The following is a 12841-nucleotide window of genomic DNA, read 5'->3' as shown; positions in this document are numbered from 1 at the left end:
TAGTAAACTAGAAACATTCAGCAAGGTCTGTATTTTTAGCTTTTTTACAAGTGTTTAATAATTGTGTCTGGTGACGTTTTAAGATACAGAAATTTAAAAAATTTAAGCATGTTGATAAAAATTCATTTGATAATTGTAGGATATAAAATATTTTCTTAGTTAAAAGCATCTTTTATATAATGTATTCATTTCAGCTGATGTTTAATAATGGATAAGATGTCCTTTACATAAGTATTTATTTTAATGACAATAGTAAGATCCATAAATCTTTTGTAGTACAATATTTTCAGGATAAGTTGATGGTTTCAGAATATTCTGAGTTTGTTTTTGATGTTGTTTCCCTCAGTCTTTGCTCAGGACATTTTTTCACATATGTGCTCCAATTAATAAAAACCACAGCTAAGAAATTATTATATATGTGCATACATCCCAAAGGTTTATGAACTCAGCAACTATACTGCCATAGGGAAACATAAATACGTATGATGAAAACATTTTCCGTAAATTATACCTCCTACGAATCATTACCATGTACATTTATTATTCAGATGTTTATGTTTTTTTGTGTGTAACATTTATGCCCAAAGAACTAAGCATACAATTCTAAACTACCTCTTAAGTTTTTTTCCTATAATGGCTGCAATCTGGGAAGTCATCTGCATTATTTCACATGCATCTTTTCATGAATTAATATGGTTTATATTTTAAGGGTTAAAGCCTAATTACCATCATAGCTACTCTGTTTAATCATTTTACCTTTTTTTGTTCATTTCTATAGCTTTTCTGCAATTAGATAAAAAGGTACCACAAAAACACCACTTTGATCATCCCTCAGTAGTACCTAGAAAAAACTACTCTTTCACAAGAGAAGAGGTAAGAAAGATTGATCGAGAAAATCAGAGGCTTTTGAAAGAACTGTCAAGGCAGGCTGAAAAACCAGGAAGCAAAAGTGCAATTCCCAGAAGATCAGTTGGTCATACCCCTAAGTTATATCATAGTGCTCTCAATAGACAGAAGGAACAACAAAGGATTGAAAGAGAAAATTTGGTAAGTAACTGAAACCTTTTAATTAAAGAAAATGCCTTTGCACAGATTTATGAGTACAACTTAAAAAAACATAAATATAGCCACATTTTCAAATTTAATTACATAAAAGTAGGTATAGATATATATGGTATGAAATAAATTATGAGCTATGAATTTGGAAGCTACAGTATATATTTTTTACCTGGTAAATAATATATTAAGGGACTATTAAAAGGAAATCCTGAAAGTTTCACAATTTGCCTAGAGTACCACAGAAAAATAGGAAATAGTATTCAAGGGTCAAATGGAGTGTATCGTCTGTTAAGTATTCAGTCACTAACTACATTGGTTTCACTTTATTATATCCTGGATAACTACAATAAATTATGTATCATTTATTATACAGGACAAATACATCTGGTGTAGGTCAAATTAGGTAGTTTAATTGTATGAAACATTATGCTGTTTGCTGAGCTCTTACTGAACACTTAGGTACTGTTCTAAGTATCTTCCAAATATTAACTTATTGAATCTTGACAATAATTCTTTGAGATAGGTTCTGTTTTAAATCTGTATCTTACAGATAAAAAAACTGAAGACTGAAGGGGTTCAAATAATTACCCAAGGACAGAGCTAGTAAATAAGTGGCTGTACCAAGATCTTATATGGTCTCTTTTTTTAATATACTTTTAAAATTTGTTCTAATTAGTTATACATGACAATAGAATGCATTTTGACACATCGTACATAAATGGAGTATAACTTCTCATTCTTCTGGTATACTTGATGTAGAGTTACACAGGTCCATAGGTGTGTCTTAAACTAAATATCTTAAGCTAAGATTAGACCTTTAATAAGCACATAAATTCAGAGTGAAGCAAATTTTTAAAGCTGTTAAAATTACCAAGACTTTCCAAAATTAGCCCTTATTATGTTTCATTTCCTTATTATGTTTCATTACCTATTTAACCATATATGTATACTCAAATTTGTAACAACTCTTATTTAAATTTATTACTGTCAATAATCCCAGGAGGGCTGAGGTTGTGGCACAGTGGTAGAGCACTTGCCTAGCATGTGTGAGGCACTGGGTTCAGTTCTCAGCACCACATACAATAAAATAAAGGTCTGTTAACATCTTAAAAAAAATAAAAAATAAATTAAAAATTAAAATATAGCCACAATACCAGGAGTTGGAGAGCTGGGGTAGTTTATTTACAAAAAATTGTAGGCCTTAACCCTTCAAGAAGTTTATCCTATATGTGGCAAAGAGTTGATAACAGAGAAGCAAGTTAAATGAGGTTAATGGGTGATAAGTTAAATAGCTTTCTTGCTTATCACATTAGCAATATTCAAGATTCATTCATGTTTTATGAAAATGTGAAATCGTTTTATGTCACAAATATTTGGGTTTACTTTGTTTTTACTCTCCCACTTAGCTCTGAAGCCTGTTTTATTTAATATGCAATTACATGATGCCTGTTTTATAAATATTAGATAATTTAATCCTCAACCTTATGATACAGTTAACTATTTTCTGGGGGAAAATAAGCTGAGTGAGAGATAGGGAATTACTCAGTGTCAGACAAACAATACATGGTAGAACCCGAATTCAAATCTGGTTTACCTGAATGGCAAACAAAATTTGCCATTTTAATTTTTTCTAAGTGTACAGTTCAGTAACATTAAATTCAACAGTAATAGTTTGCAGCCATTACCACTTTTTCTCAACCATCATCATCATTCCATAGAGAAACACTATATCTGTTAAACAGCCTATCCTCCGAAAGCCTCTAATCTACCTTCTGTCTTGATGAATTTGGCAATTTTAAATATTTCATGTAAGTAGAATCATACAATATTTATTCTTTTGTGCTGAGTTTATTTTAATTAGCATAATGTTTTCAGTGTTCATCATGTCATAGCATGTATTGTGACTTTATTTCTTTTTATAGCTGAATAATATTCTGTCAGAGGGACATACAATATTTTGGTTACCCATTTCATTCACTGATGGCCACTTAAAGGGTTTCCATCTTTTGGTTGTTGTGAATAGTGCTATAATTAACATTGACATATAATTATCTGTTCAAATTACTGCTCTAAGTTCCTTTGGGTATATATCTAAAGTAGAATTGCTAGGTCATATGCTAGTAATTATATATTCAACTTTTTAAGGAGTTTGGACTTGTGAAAAGTTGAAACCATTAATGTCTTCTCTGTTCTGAATATGTACAGTATGAAAACTGTCAGCAGCTTCTGCTTATAGCTTTTATTACTCTCCAAATCCTTTGCACATTCAGCTATTTTAATAACAGTGAAAAGATACCAGTATTTTATTCATATTTATTTATTTTATATTTTTTTTTGTTTATTTATTTTTAACGTTTACATAGGGTAATGATGTTTATTTTTCCCCCTCCCCCACCTCTCCCACCCCTCTTTTCCCTCTATACAGTCCTTCTTTCCTTCATTCTTACCGCTCTCCTTAGCCTAACTCTAAACCTAACCCTAAACCTAATGCTAACCCCTCCCAACCCCCATTATATGTCATCATCCGCTTATCAGCGAGATCATTCGTCCTTTAGTTTTTTGAGATTGGCTTATCTCACTTAGCATGATATTCTCCAATTTCATCCATTTGCCTACAAATGCCATAATTTTATCATTCTTCATTGCGGAGTAATATTCCATTGTATAAATATGCCACAGTTTCTTTATCCATTCATCAACTGAAGGGCATCTAGGTTGGTTCCACAATCTGGCTATGGTGAATTGAGCAGCAATGAACATTGATGTGGCTGTATCTCTGTAGTATGCTGATTTTAAGTCCTTTGGGTATAGGCCAAGGAGTGGGTCAAATGGTGTTTCCATTCCAAGCTTTCTGAGGAATCTCCACACTGCTTTCCAGAGTGGCTGCACTAATTTGCAACCCCACCAGCAATGTATGAGTGTTCCTTTTTCACCACATCCTCGCCAACACCTATTGTTGTTTGTATTCTTGATAATCGCCATTCTAATTGGGGTGAGATGAAATCTTAGGGTAGTTTTGATTTGCATTTCCCTTATTACTAGGGATGTCTGTATGTGAATAATACCTCCATTTTAGAATAAGATCTTGTTATACTCTAGAATGGTAAAAACATAATGTAAGTCACATGTGAAGGCACCCAGAAAACCACTCGAGACCCAGGAACCACTCCAGACCCAGGAACTCACACAAGAGATTTTATTAAGCGAACGAGCAGAGTGTCTGCCCTCAAGGGTGAGGGAGAGAGAGAGAGGGACAGTGGCAGGGGAGCTATTCTAAAGCACTGGAAGTTCATGGGCTAATAATGATCTGACCAATGGCTGACGAGGAAGTTTGTGGGCTAACAATGGGACCAGTGACTGATTAGGAAGTTTTCAGACTAACAATCTCGGTTGTAAGATGGGGGCGGGGGTGGCAGAATAATGGAAGCATCAAAATGGCAGGGGAGCAGTAAATGGCTGCAACCTTATTAACCCATTGTCCCTTCATTCCCTCATTTTTATTTTTATAAGAAGATTCATCTTCAGTAACTGCTGTGTGCTGGTTGTGGATGTAGAGCTGATTCAGGGGAGGGCGATGTCATTGCAGTAGGTGGGGGTTGGGGACTGGATAGTTCCCCTGGGGAGTGCAAGGGATCCTGGAGAGTCTTGATGGGGGCTGATGTGGATGATAGGGCTGCTCTTCTAGCCTCCTCATCTGCCTTGTTGTTGCCTGAAGAGATTGATGATTGAATAGGGCTTGGCAATGTACAAGGCCTATGGTTGCTGGGAGGCAAAGAGCCTCGAGGAGGTTTAGGACATAGCTAGAGTTGGTAATGGAGTTCCCTCTCTTTCCAAATAGCAGCATGGGAAAGGACAATGTGAAAAGTGTATTTGGAGTCAGTGTAGATTGTGAGGGATTCTCCTTTTGCAAGGGTGAATGTGCGGGTGAAGGCGATTAGTTCTGCCTGTTGGTTGGTGGTGTTGTTTGATAGTGGTCCTGATTCTACAACCTTTTCCAGGGAGACAATGGCATATCCAGCCTGTCAGATCCCCTCATGGAGAAAAGAGGTCCCATCAGTGAACCATATGAAAGTAGGGTTGTGTAAGACCCTCTCCTGAACATTGGAGGGGCAGGGTATTAACTCCTCCAGAGACTCAAGGAAACTATGGGTTGCTGAAGCATGTAGGTTGGAAGGCAGGGGTAAGAGGGTGGCTGGATTTAAAGGAGGGCATGTCTCAAAGGAAATGGAAGAGTCCTCAATAAGAACAGTTTGCAAAACTAACACCCAACAGGGCAGTAGAGTTTGCAGACCCTTATAAGTAAAAAGCTCTAACAGATTATGAGGGATAGCACTTCAGTGGGAGCCCCAAAGGAAAGTTTTTTCAATTCCTGGGTTAAGACAAGTGTTGTGGCCAATACCCTAAGACATGGCTTAGGTGGCTTCATAGGTATGCCACTGGGCCAAAGGTGGGACTGAACATGTGTCCTAAGACTCCTAAGCGAACCCACTTTTCTCAGTGATTAACAGATAGAATGGTCTGGTGATATCAGGGAGGTGTCAGGCTGGGGCTTGAGGAAGGGCTTTCCTTAGCATTTGGAAAGGGACTTCCACTGGGTTGAGGAGAGGGTCAGTAAGAGTGCCCTTTGAAGCCTCATACAAGAGGGCTGCCAAGATGGAAAAATTTGGGATCCAGGATGGTAAATATCCTGCTAGCCCTAGAAAGGAAAGGATTTCTTCCTTGATAAATGGAATGGGCATGTTCTGTAACAATGCTCTTCTCTCTACAGTGATGGCCTTAAATCCAGGTGAGAGGCTGACTCCTAAGTAAATAACCTGAGGTTGGGAAAGCTGTACCTTTGCTGTCAGCCAGAAAATTTAGAAGCTTAACAGTGTCTCCTTGGGAGTCCTTGAGAGAGGGACTAGATAGAAGAAGGTCTTCAACATACTATAAGAGGAAGGAGGAAACGAAAGTTAAAAAGAATCGAGATCATGAGACAGTGTTTGACCAAAGTGGTGAGGGCTGTCCCAAAATCCCTGTGGGAGAACTGTCTAGGTCAGCTGAGTCAGTGAGAGGGGTCAGTCCAGGTGAAAGCAAAGAGATCCTTTGAGTCAGGATGAAGAGGGACAGTGAAAAAGGCATCCATCAAATCCAGCACAGAGAATTATGTGGTGGAAGCGGGAATAGAGAAAAGCAAGGTGTAGGGATCAGGCACAATGTGGAAGATGGGAGCAACTGCCAGGTTGATAATGCGGAGATATTGCACCAAACGGTAAGATCCATTAGGTTTTTTAACAGGTAGGATGGGAGTGTTATTAGGTGAGTTGGTAGGGCACAGGAAGCCTTTCTGCCTTATAGCCTGGATGACTGGTTGAAGCCCTAAGAGGGGCCTTTGACGAAGGGGATGTTGGGCTTGGGCTGGGTAGGATATTGGGTCCTTCAGGTGAATGAGTACAGATGAGCATGTGGCTACAGAGGGTGTATGGTTGTCCCAGACCTTGGGGTAAACAAGGGAGAGAGGAAGGGGATATGAAGACTCAGGTTGATTTGTATATTCCTACAAGGTCATGAGGAGAGGAATAGCAAAGGAGTCTTGGTGGAGGCACATGGTGGATGAGAAGGAAATAGAGGCACCCAATTTGGTTAGGATGTCTCTTCCCAGGAGGGACATGGAACACATAGGAATTATCAAAAAGGAATGAGTGAAGCAGATTTGTCCGATATGGCAACACTGGAGAGGTTTGTAGAGGGTGGTATGGTTTTCCCTCTACCCCGACAATAGAAGATTTGGCAGGGGAAGTGGGTCCCCAAAACTCCCACGGCACTGAAAAGGTGGCTCCAGTGTCCATAAGGAAAGGGAGCTGTGGTGATGGTCATCGGGTGTAGAAATCCCAGGCCCCTTCAGTCATCCATTGCCAATCCCAGTAAGTCACCAGGGGAAGGGGGTGAGAGTGACCTGTCACTTCTCTGAGCACCAGGGCAATCCACTGCCCAGTGTCCCGGTTGGTGAGATTTTGGACAAGGACCTGGGGGCTGCTGTGGAGTGGGGCAGGCTTGTGCCCAGTGGCACTCTTTTCTTCACTTGAAGCATGGGCCTGGAGGTCTTCTGGGAGCTAGGGTACCCCTAGTAGTGGCTGGCTGGGCAGGTCTAGCTGGCTGAAAGGCTTTGGCTGGCATTTGGTATTTTAGTTTTTGGTTTTTTTTTTTTTTCCCCCTTCCATTATATACCTTTAATGTCACTGCTAGAACCTCTGGCTGTGGGGTAAGGGGTCCCCTGTATAACCTCAATTAGTTTTATGTTCAGATGGCTTTGGGAGAAATAATAAGTCATGAGTAGCTGTCATCCCTCCAGAGTTTCAGGATCCTGATTAGTATATTTGAGCATGGCTTCTGTGAGGTGACTCAGAAAGGCGGATGGGTTTTCATTTTTGTCCTGTATTACTTCCTGAAGTTTATTATAATTAATGGGTTTAATGGCAGCCTTTCAGAGACCTGCAAGGTCACAGGTTTGGCACTCGTCCCACTGCAGACACTCGGTCCCCGTGTTATAGTCCCATTGGGGCTCCCTTTCTGGTACTGCTTCAGTCCCAATGGGGTGGACTGGGGTCGCTTGGTGAACCTTATCCGCATAATTGTGTGCCTGTTCCCAGACTCTCCTGCGCTCCTCAGGGGTCAAGGTGTTGAACATGATCATATAAATGTCATACCAGGTAAGGTCATAAGACTGGGTAAGATACTAAAATTCCTTAATGAAATTTGCAGAGCTGGAAGTGAAGGAGCCTAGCCGCTTCTCATCTGGGAAAGATAGAGTGAAAACGGAACATGGACTCTGACCATCCACTCCACAGGAGGTGTTTGGGTTTGCAGAAAGAGCAAAGATCAGGTTTAGTGCACAAGAAAGAAAGCTTGAATATAGGGAATCTCTTTCCATTTGCCCACTTGCTCACAGAAGTTGTATAAGTCCCGTAGAACATTAGGATCTAGAGTGCCATTAAGTGGCCATTTGGATTGATTAGCTAAAGGATACTGTGGCCAGATATCACTACACAAGCAAATAAGTGGCTTTAGGTCAGGGGTCAGGTGAAGTGGTTTAAGATTGTCTAGTAGACAGCCTAGAACTCAAGTGGAGTACACTTTTTTTTGTCTGCTTGGATGCATAAAGTGCATGTATATTTATATATATTTATACAATGTTTTCTCTGTTACATAAATTGTCAGTTTTAAATTCAGAGAAATAAAAATAGACAATAAACTATAATCTTTCTACTTATGAATTCCTGTATTAAAATATTATTTTTTAAATAAAGGTAATGTTTGTACAAATTTATAAAATTCAAATCTCAAAGGCATTAAACAAAAAATAAAATCTGCCCTCCTCCTTCGATTTTTCAAGTATAGGACACTTATTCCTTTTTAATGTCCTTATAAGGTCTTCATTATTTTAGAAATAATAAAACAGTTCTTACAGTTGCAGAAATCATTATTGGTAAAAGGGAGTGGCAGAGAAAAACTGCTTATCTCAAGGTAGCCTAGAAGCAAGAGAAAAGGAAGGGGTCCCAGGGATAAGATATAGTCACCAAAGTCATACCCCCTAGTGATTTTCCTCCAAATAGGCCCCACCTCCTACATTTTCTACCATCTCCCAATAATGCCATCAAAATGACTCCATCAAGGGATTGATCCACTGATGAGATTAGGATCTTTATGATCCTAATCATTTAGTCATTCCCCCAAAGCCCCACTTATTACTGCTTTGGGGACCAAGCCTTCAAACACATGAGCCTTTGCAGGCTCATATCTACTGTATTTCTAAATTGTAACAGACAGTTCTGAGATTATGTAAATCATAAGTTCAATATAAGTAACCATTCTTTATCATTTTTCAATCCATTAAATGAATATTTAATGTCTGCCACAAACTATGTAAGACAGTATAGAGAATGTAAGAAAAATAAATATTTCTCTGTTATGTAATTTATAGCACTGGGAAGAATGTGTGAGAAATAACTAGAAAATAATACAAAGCAATATTTTAAAAAAATTTTAGTTATTTTTATTTATTTATATGCAGTGCTGAGAATTGAACCCAGTGCCTCACACATTTGAAGTGAGTGTTGTACCACTGAGCCACAACCCCAGTCCCAAAACAAACAATATTAATCATTGCATGAATATTGAATAAGTCCTTACTAGATGTCAGACACTGTTATGAGGCACTTCAAACGTATTATCTGACTGATGACTAAAAACTGACTTTTTAAGGTTATTTTGTTGTTAATATCCCTATCAAGTAATTTGACCAAGGATACACAGTCAGTGACAGAACCAGGACATGAGCCCAGGTCTTGCTTTTTAAATTGGCATGTAGTAATTGTACATATTTGTAGGGTTACAGGTATAGTGATAGATAACTTGCCTAGCATGCACAAAGTCTTGGGTTTGATCCCCAGTACTAGGAGAAAAGGGAAATAATTGTACATATTTATGGGGTACAGTGTGGTAGTTCAATACAGTGTGGTGTATATACAATATGTAATAATTAAATTGGGGTAATTAGCATTTCTAGCACCTGTTGGGAGACTTCTATCTTCTAGTTTTTTCTAAAATATATAATAAATTGTTACAAATGACAATCATTCTATTGTGTTATAGAAAAGTAGAACTTATTCCCCAATCTGACCGCATTTTAGTACCTAATAACCAGTCTCCTTCTGTTTCCCCCTCTTCTGTACCCCTTCAAAGTCTTTCTGACTAGATAACTTATATTTTTTAAACAACTCTATTATAATCTGTTCCAGCATTTTGAACTGTCATTTTAAAGTTTTTCCTAGGCATTCTAAATTGATGACTGAACTGAAATGTATAACTTTATATTTTAATCTTTACTCTGTAATCAATACTTCATGTTTTGATATTGTTTGTACTAACAAGATCTACTTCTAGCTATTTCTCAAATCATTTCTTTACCTTTTTCTTAGCCAGTTATATTCATATGCCACCCAGACCTGGAATGGCTCCATGTGATTTGGATAGCTGATTGAGTAATTTCTCTCTTATTTCCATAGGCTTCTCCATAATTGACATATAAGACTACAGAATGGGCTTATGTTTTATCTTATTGGCAAGTTATTTTAGAATTAATTCTATTACTTTGTACTCTTTTACATCTGATGAATAAACATTGCAGTTTTCTTAAAATTTAAAAAATGTACTCACTCAACAAAATTAATTTAGGAAAATAGGAGTTTAATAGACACTGTGACTTCCATCAGCAAAAAAAGAAAAAAAGTGGATAACTAAAGATATCAAGATTTCTGTCCTGCACAGCTCAATGAGTAACTAGTAGAATAATAGTAATAATAGAAAAAGAGTAACTGTTACTCTGCCCAGTAATATACACCAAAAAGGTGACACCTAGGAAATTTCCTATGGAATTATAAATTATAACTAGGAAAAGTAATCATCTTTGACACCTGCACTCTACAACTTCTTGAATGCAGTACTGTAGACTTTATAGTCAGTGAAACTGTGTCCCAGTCATAAGCCTTAGCTCATCAAAGAGAACCATTAATTCTAGTTAGGGAAGACTTCTCTAAGGAGTTGATTCAATTCTAGTTTTCAAAGGCTAAAAACCGAAAGGATATGCTATGCAAAAGCAATAGCAGGCAGGCGACAATAATGTTCTCTCCGTCTGTCTGCTTCATATGTTCTGCACCCCCTACCATTTGTCTCCAAGCCTGAGGTGTGGGAATTAGAAACTTGCCTTCATGTGTGTGTTTGTGTGTGTGTTTGTGTGAGAGAGGGAGAGAGAGAGAGACAGACAGACAGACAGACAGACAGAGAGAAGAGTGTGTGATGCTGGGGATTGAAACCAGGGTCAATCACACTTACTTCACACGTTAGGTAAGTGCTCTACCACTGAGCTACATCCCTAGCACCTTTTCTAAACATTGTTTCCTCTGAATATTTTGTCTTATTTTACCACTATCTATTCCTTCTTTTTAATTGTGTGGAAATAACAATAATCTTATTAGTGGAATGTCAGAATTAGAAAGGCAGGAGACAAAACTGATAAATTGAGAAAGTTTTGAAAATGACTGGTCCTGATGGTTTACAACAGTGTGGATATACTAAATGCCACAGAACTGTATATTTAAAAATTGTTAAAATAGTTAATTTTATGTGTATTTTTAGCACAGTAAAAGAAGGAAAACATTATATAGAAAAAAAAATCTGTGACTGAAAATCATGAAGCTGATTTTTTAAATGTGATTCTTAGTGCAGATCTGCACACTCTTCAAATAAAGATTAACTTGCTTCAGAGAAAGTAATGACTTTATTTAATAAAGTAATAAGAATCATGGACCAGTTTCCCAAGCCATTTGGTCTACATACATAATCCCTTTTAAATGATGTTTGTGAAATTTTTTTTTTTTGCGGTACTGGGGATCGAACTCAGGGCCTTGTGCTTGCGAGGCAAGCACTCTACCAGCTGAGCTATCTCCCCAGCCTTGTGAAAAATTTTTAAAGGAAAAAAACTTTTACTTTTTGATTTAACAATTAGGAACATTATTATAGAGAATATTAATCACATTTTAAAAAATGTTATTCCATACTATGTTCCCTTAACCTGTTGGTTCATATATCCTTTTTAAAGCTTTTATATTATTTAATAATTTGTTTTCAAATTTCTTAAGAGAAAATCCTTTTTTGCCAAAGTAAGTTTCACACAGATCTTCAGTATATACAGCAGATAATACAGGAAGCAGGCAGCTAGTAGAAATCAGGAATGGGAGAACTGAGAGCCCTGCTCACTCAGCCTTCAGTGACACTCACTACTAGTCACTCATTATTAGTCAGTGTCCTAATAGCCCCGAGACACTCACTACTCAACAGGTTGAAAGCCACTGCTTTGTAATGTACCCATATATAGAATTCGTAGTAATTTAGATCTGTTTCTGGTCATTTCTCAGGTTCAATTCTGGGCTCTTAATATTCCCATTAGGCCATTTATATTGTAGTGGTTTGGTTACCTAAAGGATAGTAAAAACCCTTAGATTTTCCTGTAGGTATGTTATTTGAATATTTTTTTTTCACATGGCATGTCTGGATTGACTTAAAGTCTTTTCTACTTTATTTAGTAAATTTCAGATTCTAGAAAGGATTTGTCTGTTTTAAAACTACTGCTATTTTTCTAACATTGACTTTCAAATCAATTGTTTTTAATGGAGGCTTTATTGAAAAGGCTTGAAGCTGTGAAGCCGACAGTTGGTATGAAACGTTCAGAACAGCTGATGGACTATCATCGTAATATGGGTTATCTCAGCTCAACACCATCCTCTAGACAAGTGAGATCTGCACTTGGTCAATACAGCCCATTAAGTAAGCATACTCAAAACTTTTCTGTTCTTGTTTGTGTCTTTTCTCTTTTTTTAAAAAAAAATTATAACATACTCTTGTGATAGAATTTTAAAATCCTTACCTCTGGAATGCATTCTATTATTTTCACAGCCATGTTTTGTTTTATTTGTGTTCATTGATTTCAGGTTTTATTTATAGCACCTAATGGCAGCCTAGGAAAGAAACCAAAAGATTTTTTTAAAAAGCTGAAGATATCAAGTTTTTATAAAATGGAAGAGGGAACTCATAATTTCAATATTTATTTATTTATTTATTTTGGTAAAGGGGATTGAACCCAGGGGTGTTTCACCACCAAGCAACATCCCTAGTCCTTTTTTTAATGTTTTATTTTGAGACAGGGTCTCACTAAGTTTCTGAGGCTGGCTTTGAACTTGGGATCCTT

The 12841-nt window shown here is 37.3% G+C and overlaps 1 protein-coding gene across 1 annotated transcript in view; it reads left to right on the top strand.

The window, feature by feature from the left end:
* The window catches only part of Cfap97 (cilia and flagella associated protein 97), a 35527-nt gene that overhangs the window by 18736 nt on the left and 3950 nt on the right, over nucleotides 1-12841 (top strand). The window contains exons 3-4 of the mRNA XM_047550533.1: nucleotides 779-1047; nucleotides 12270-12420. Coding sequence (XP_047406489.1) covers nucleotides 779-1047; nucleotides 12270-12420 — 420 coding nt within the window. The remainder of the gene's footprint in view (nucleotides 1-778; nucleotides 1048-12269; nucleotides 12421-12841) is intronic.

Source organism: Sciurus carolinensis, chromosome 4 (assembly GCF_902686445.1).
Source record: "Sciurus carolinensis chromosome 4, mSciCar1.2, whole genome shotgun sequence".
In the NCBI taxonomy this organism is placed as follows: domain Eukaryota; kingdom Metazoa; phylum Chordata; class Mammalia; order Rodentia; family Sciuridae; genus Sciurus; species Sciurus carolinensis.
This window is presented reverse-complemented; position numbering and strand designations above follow the sequence as displayed.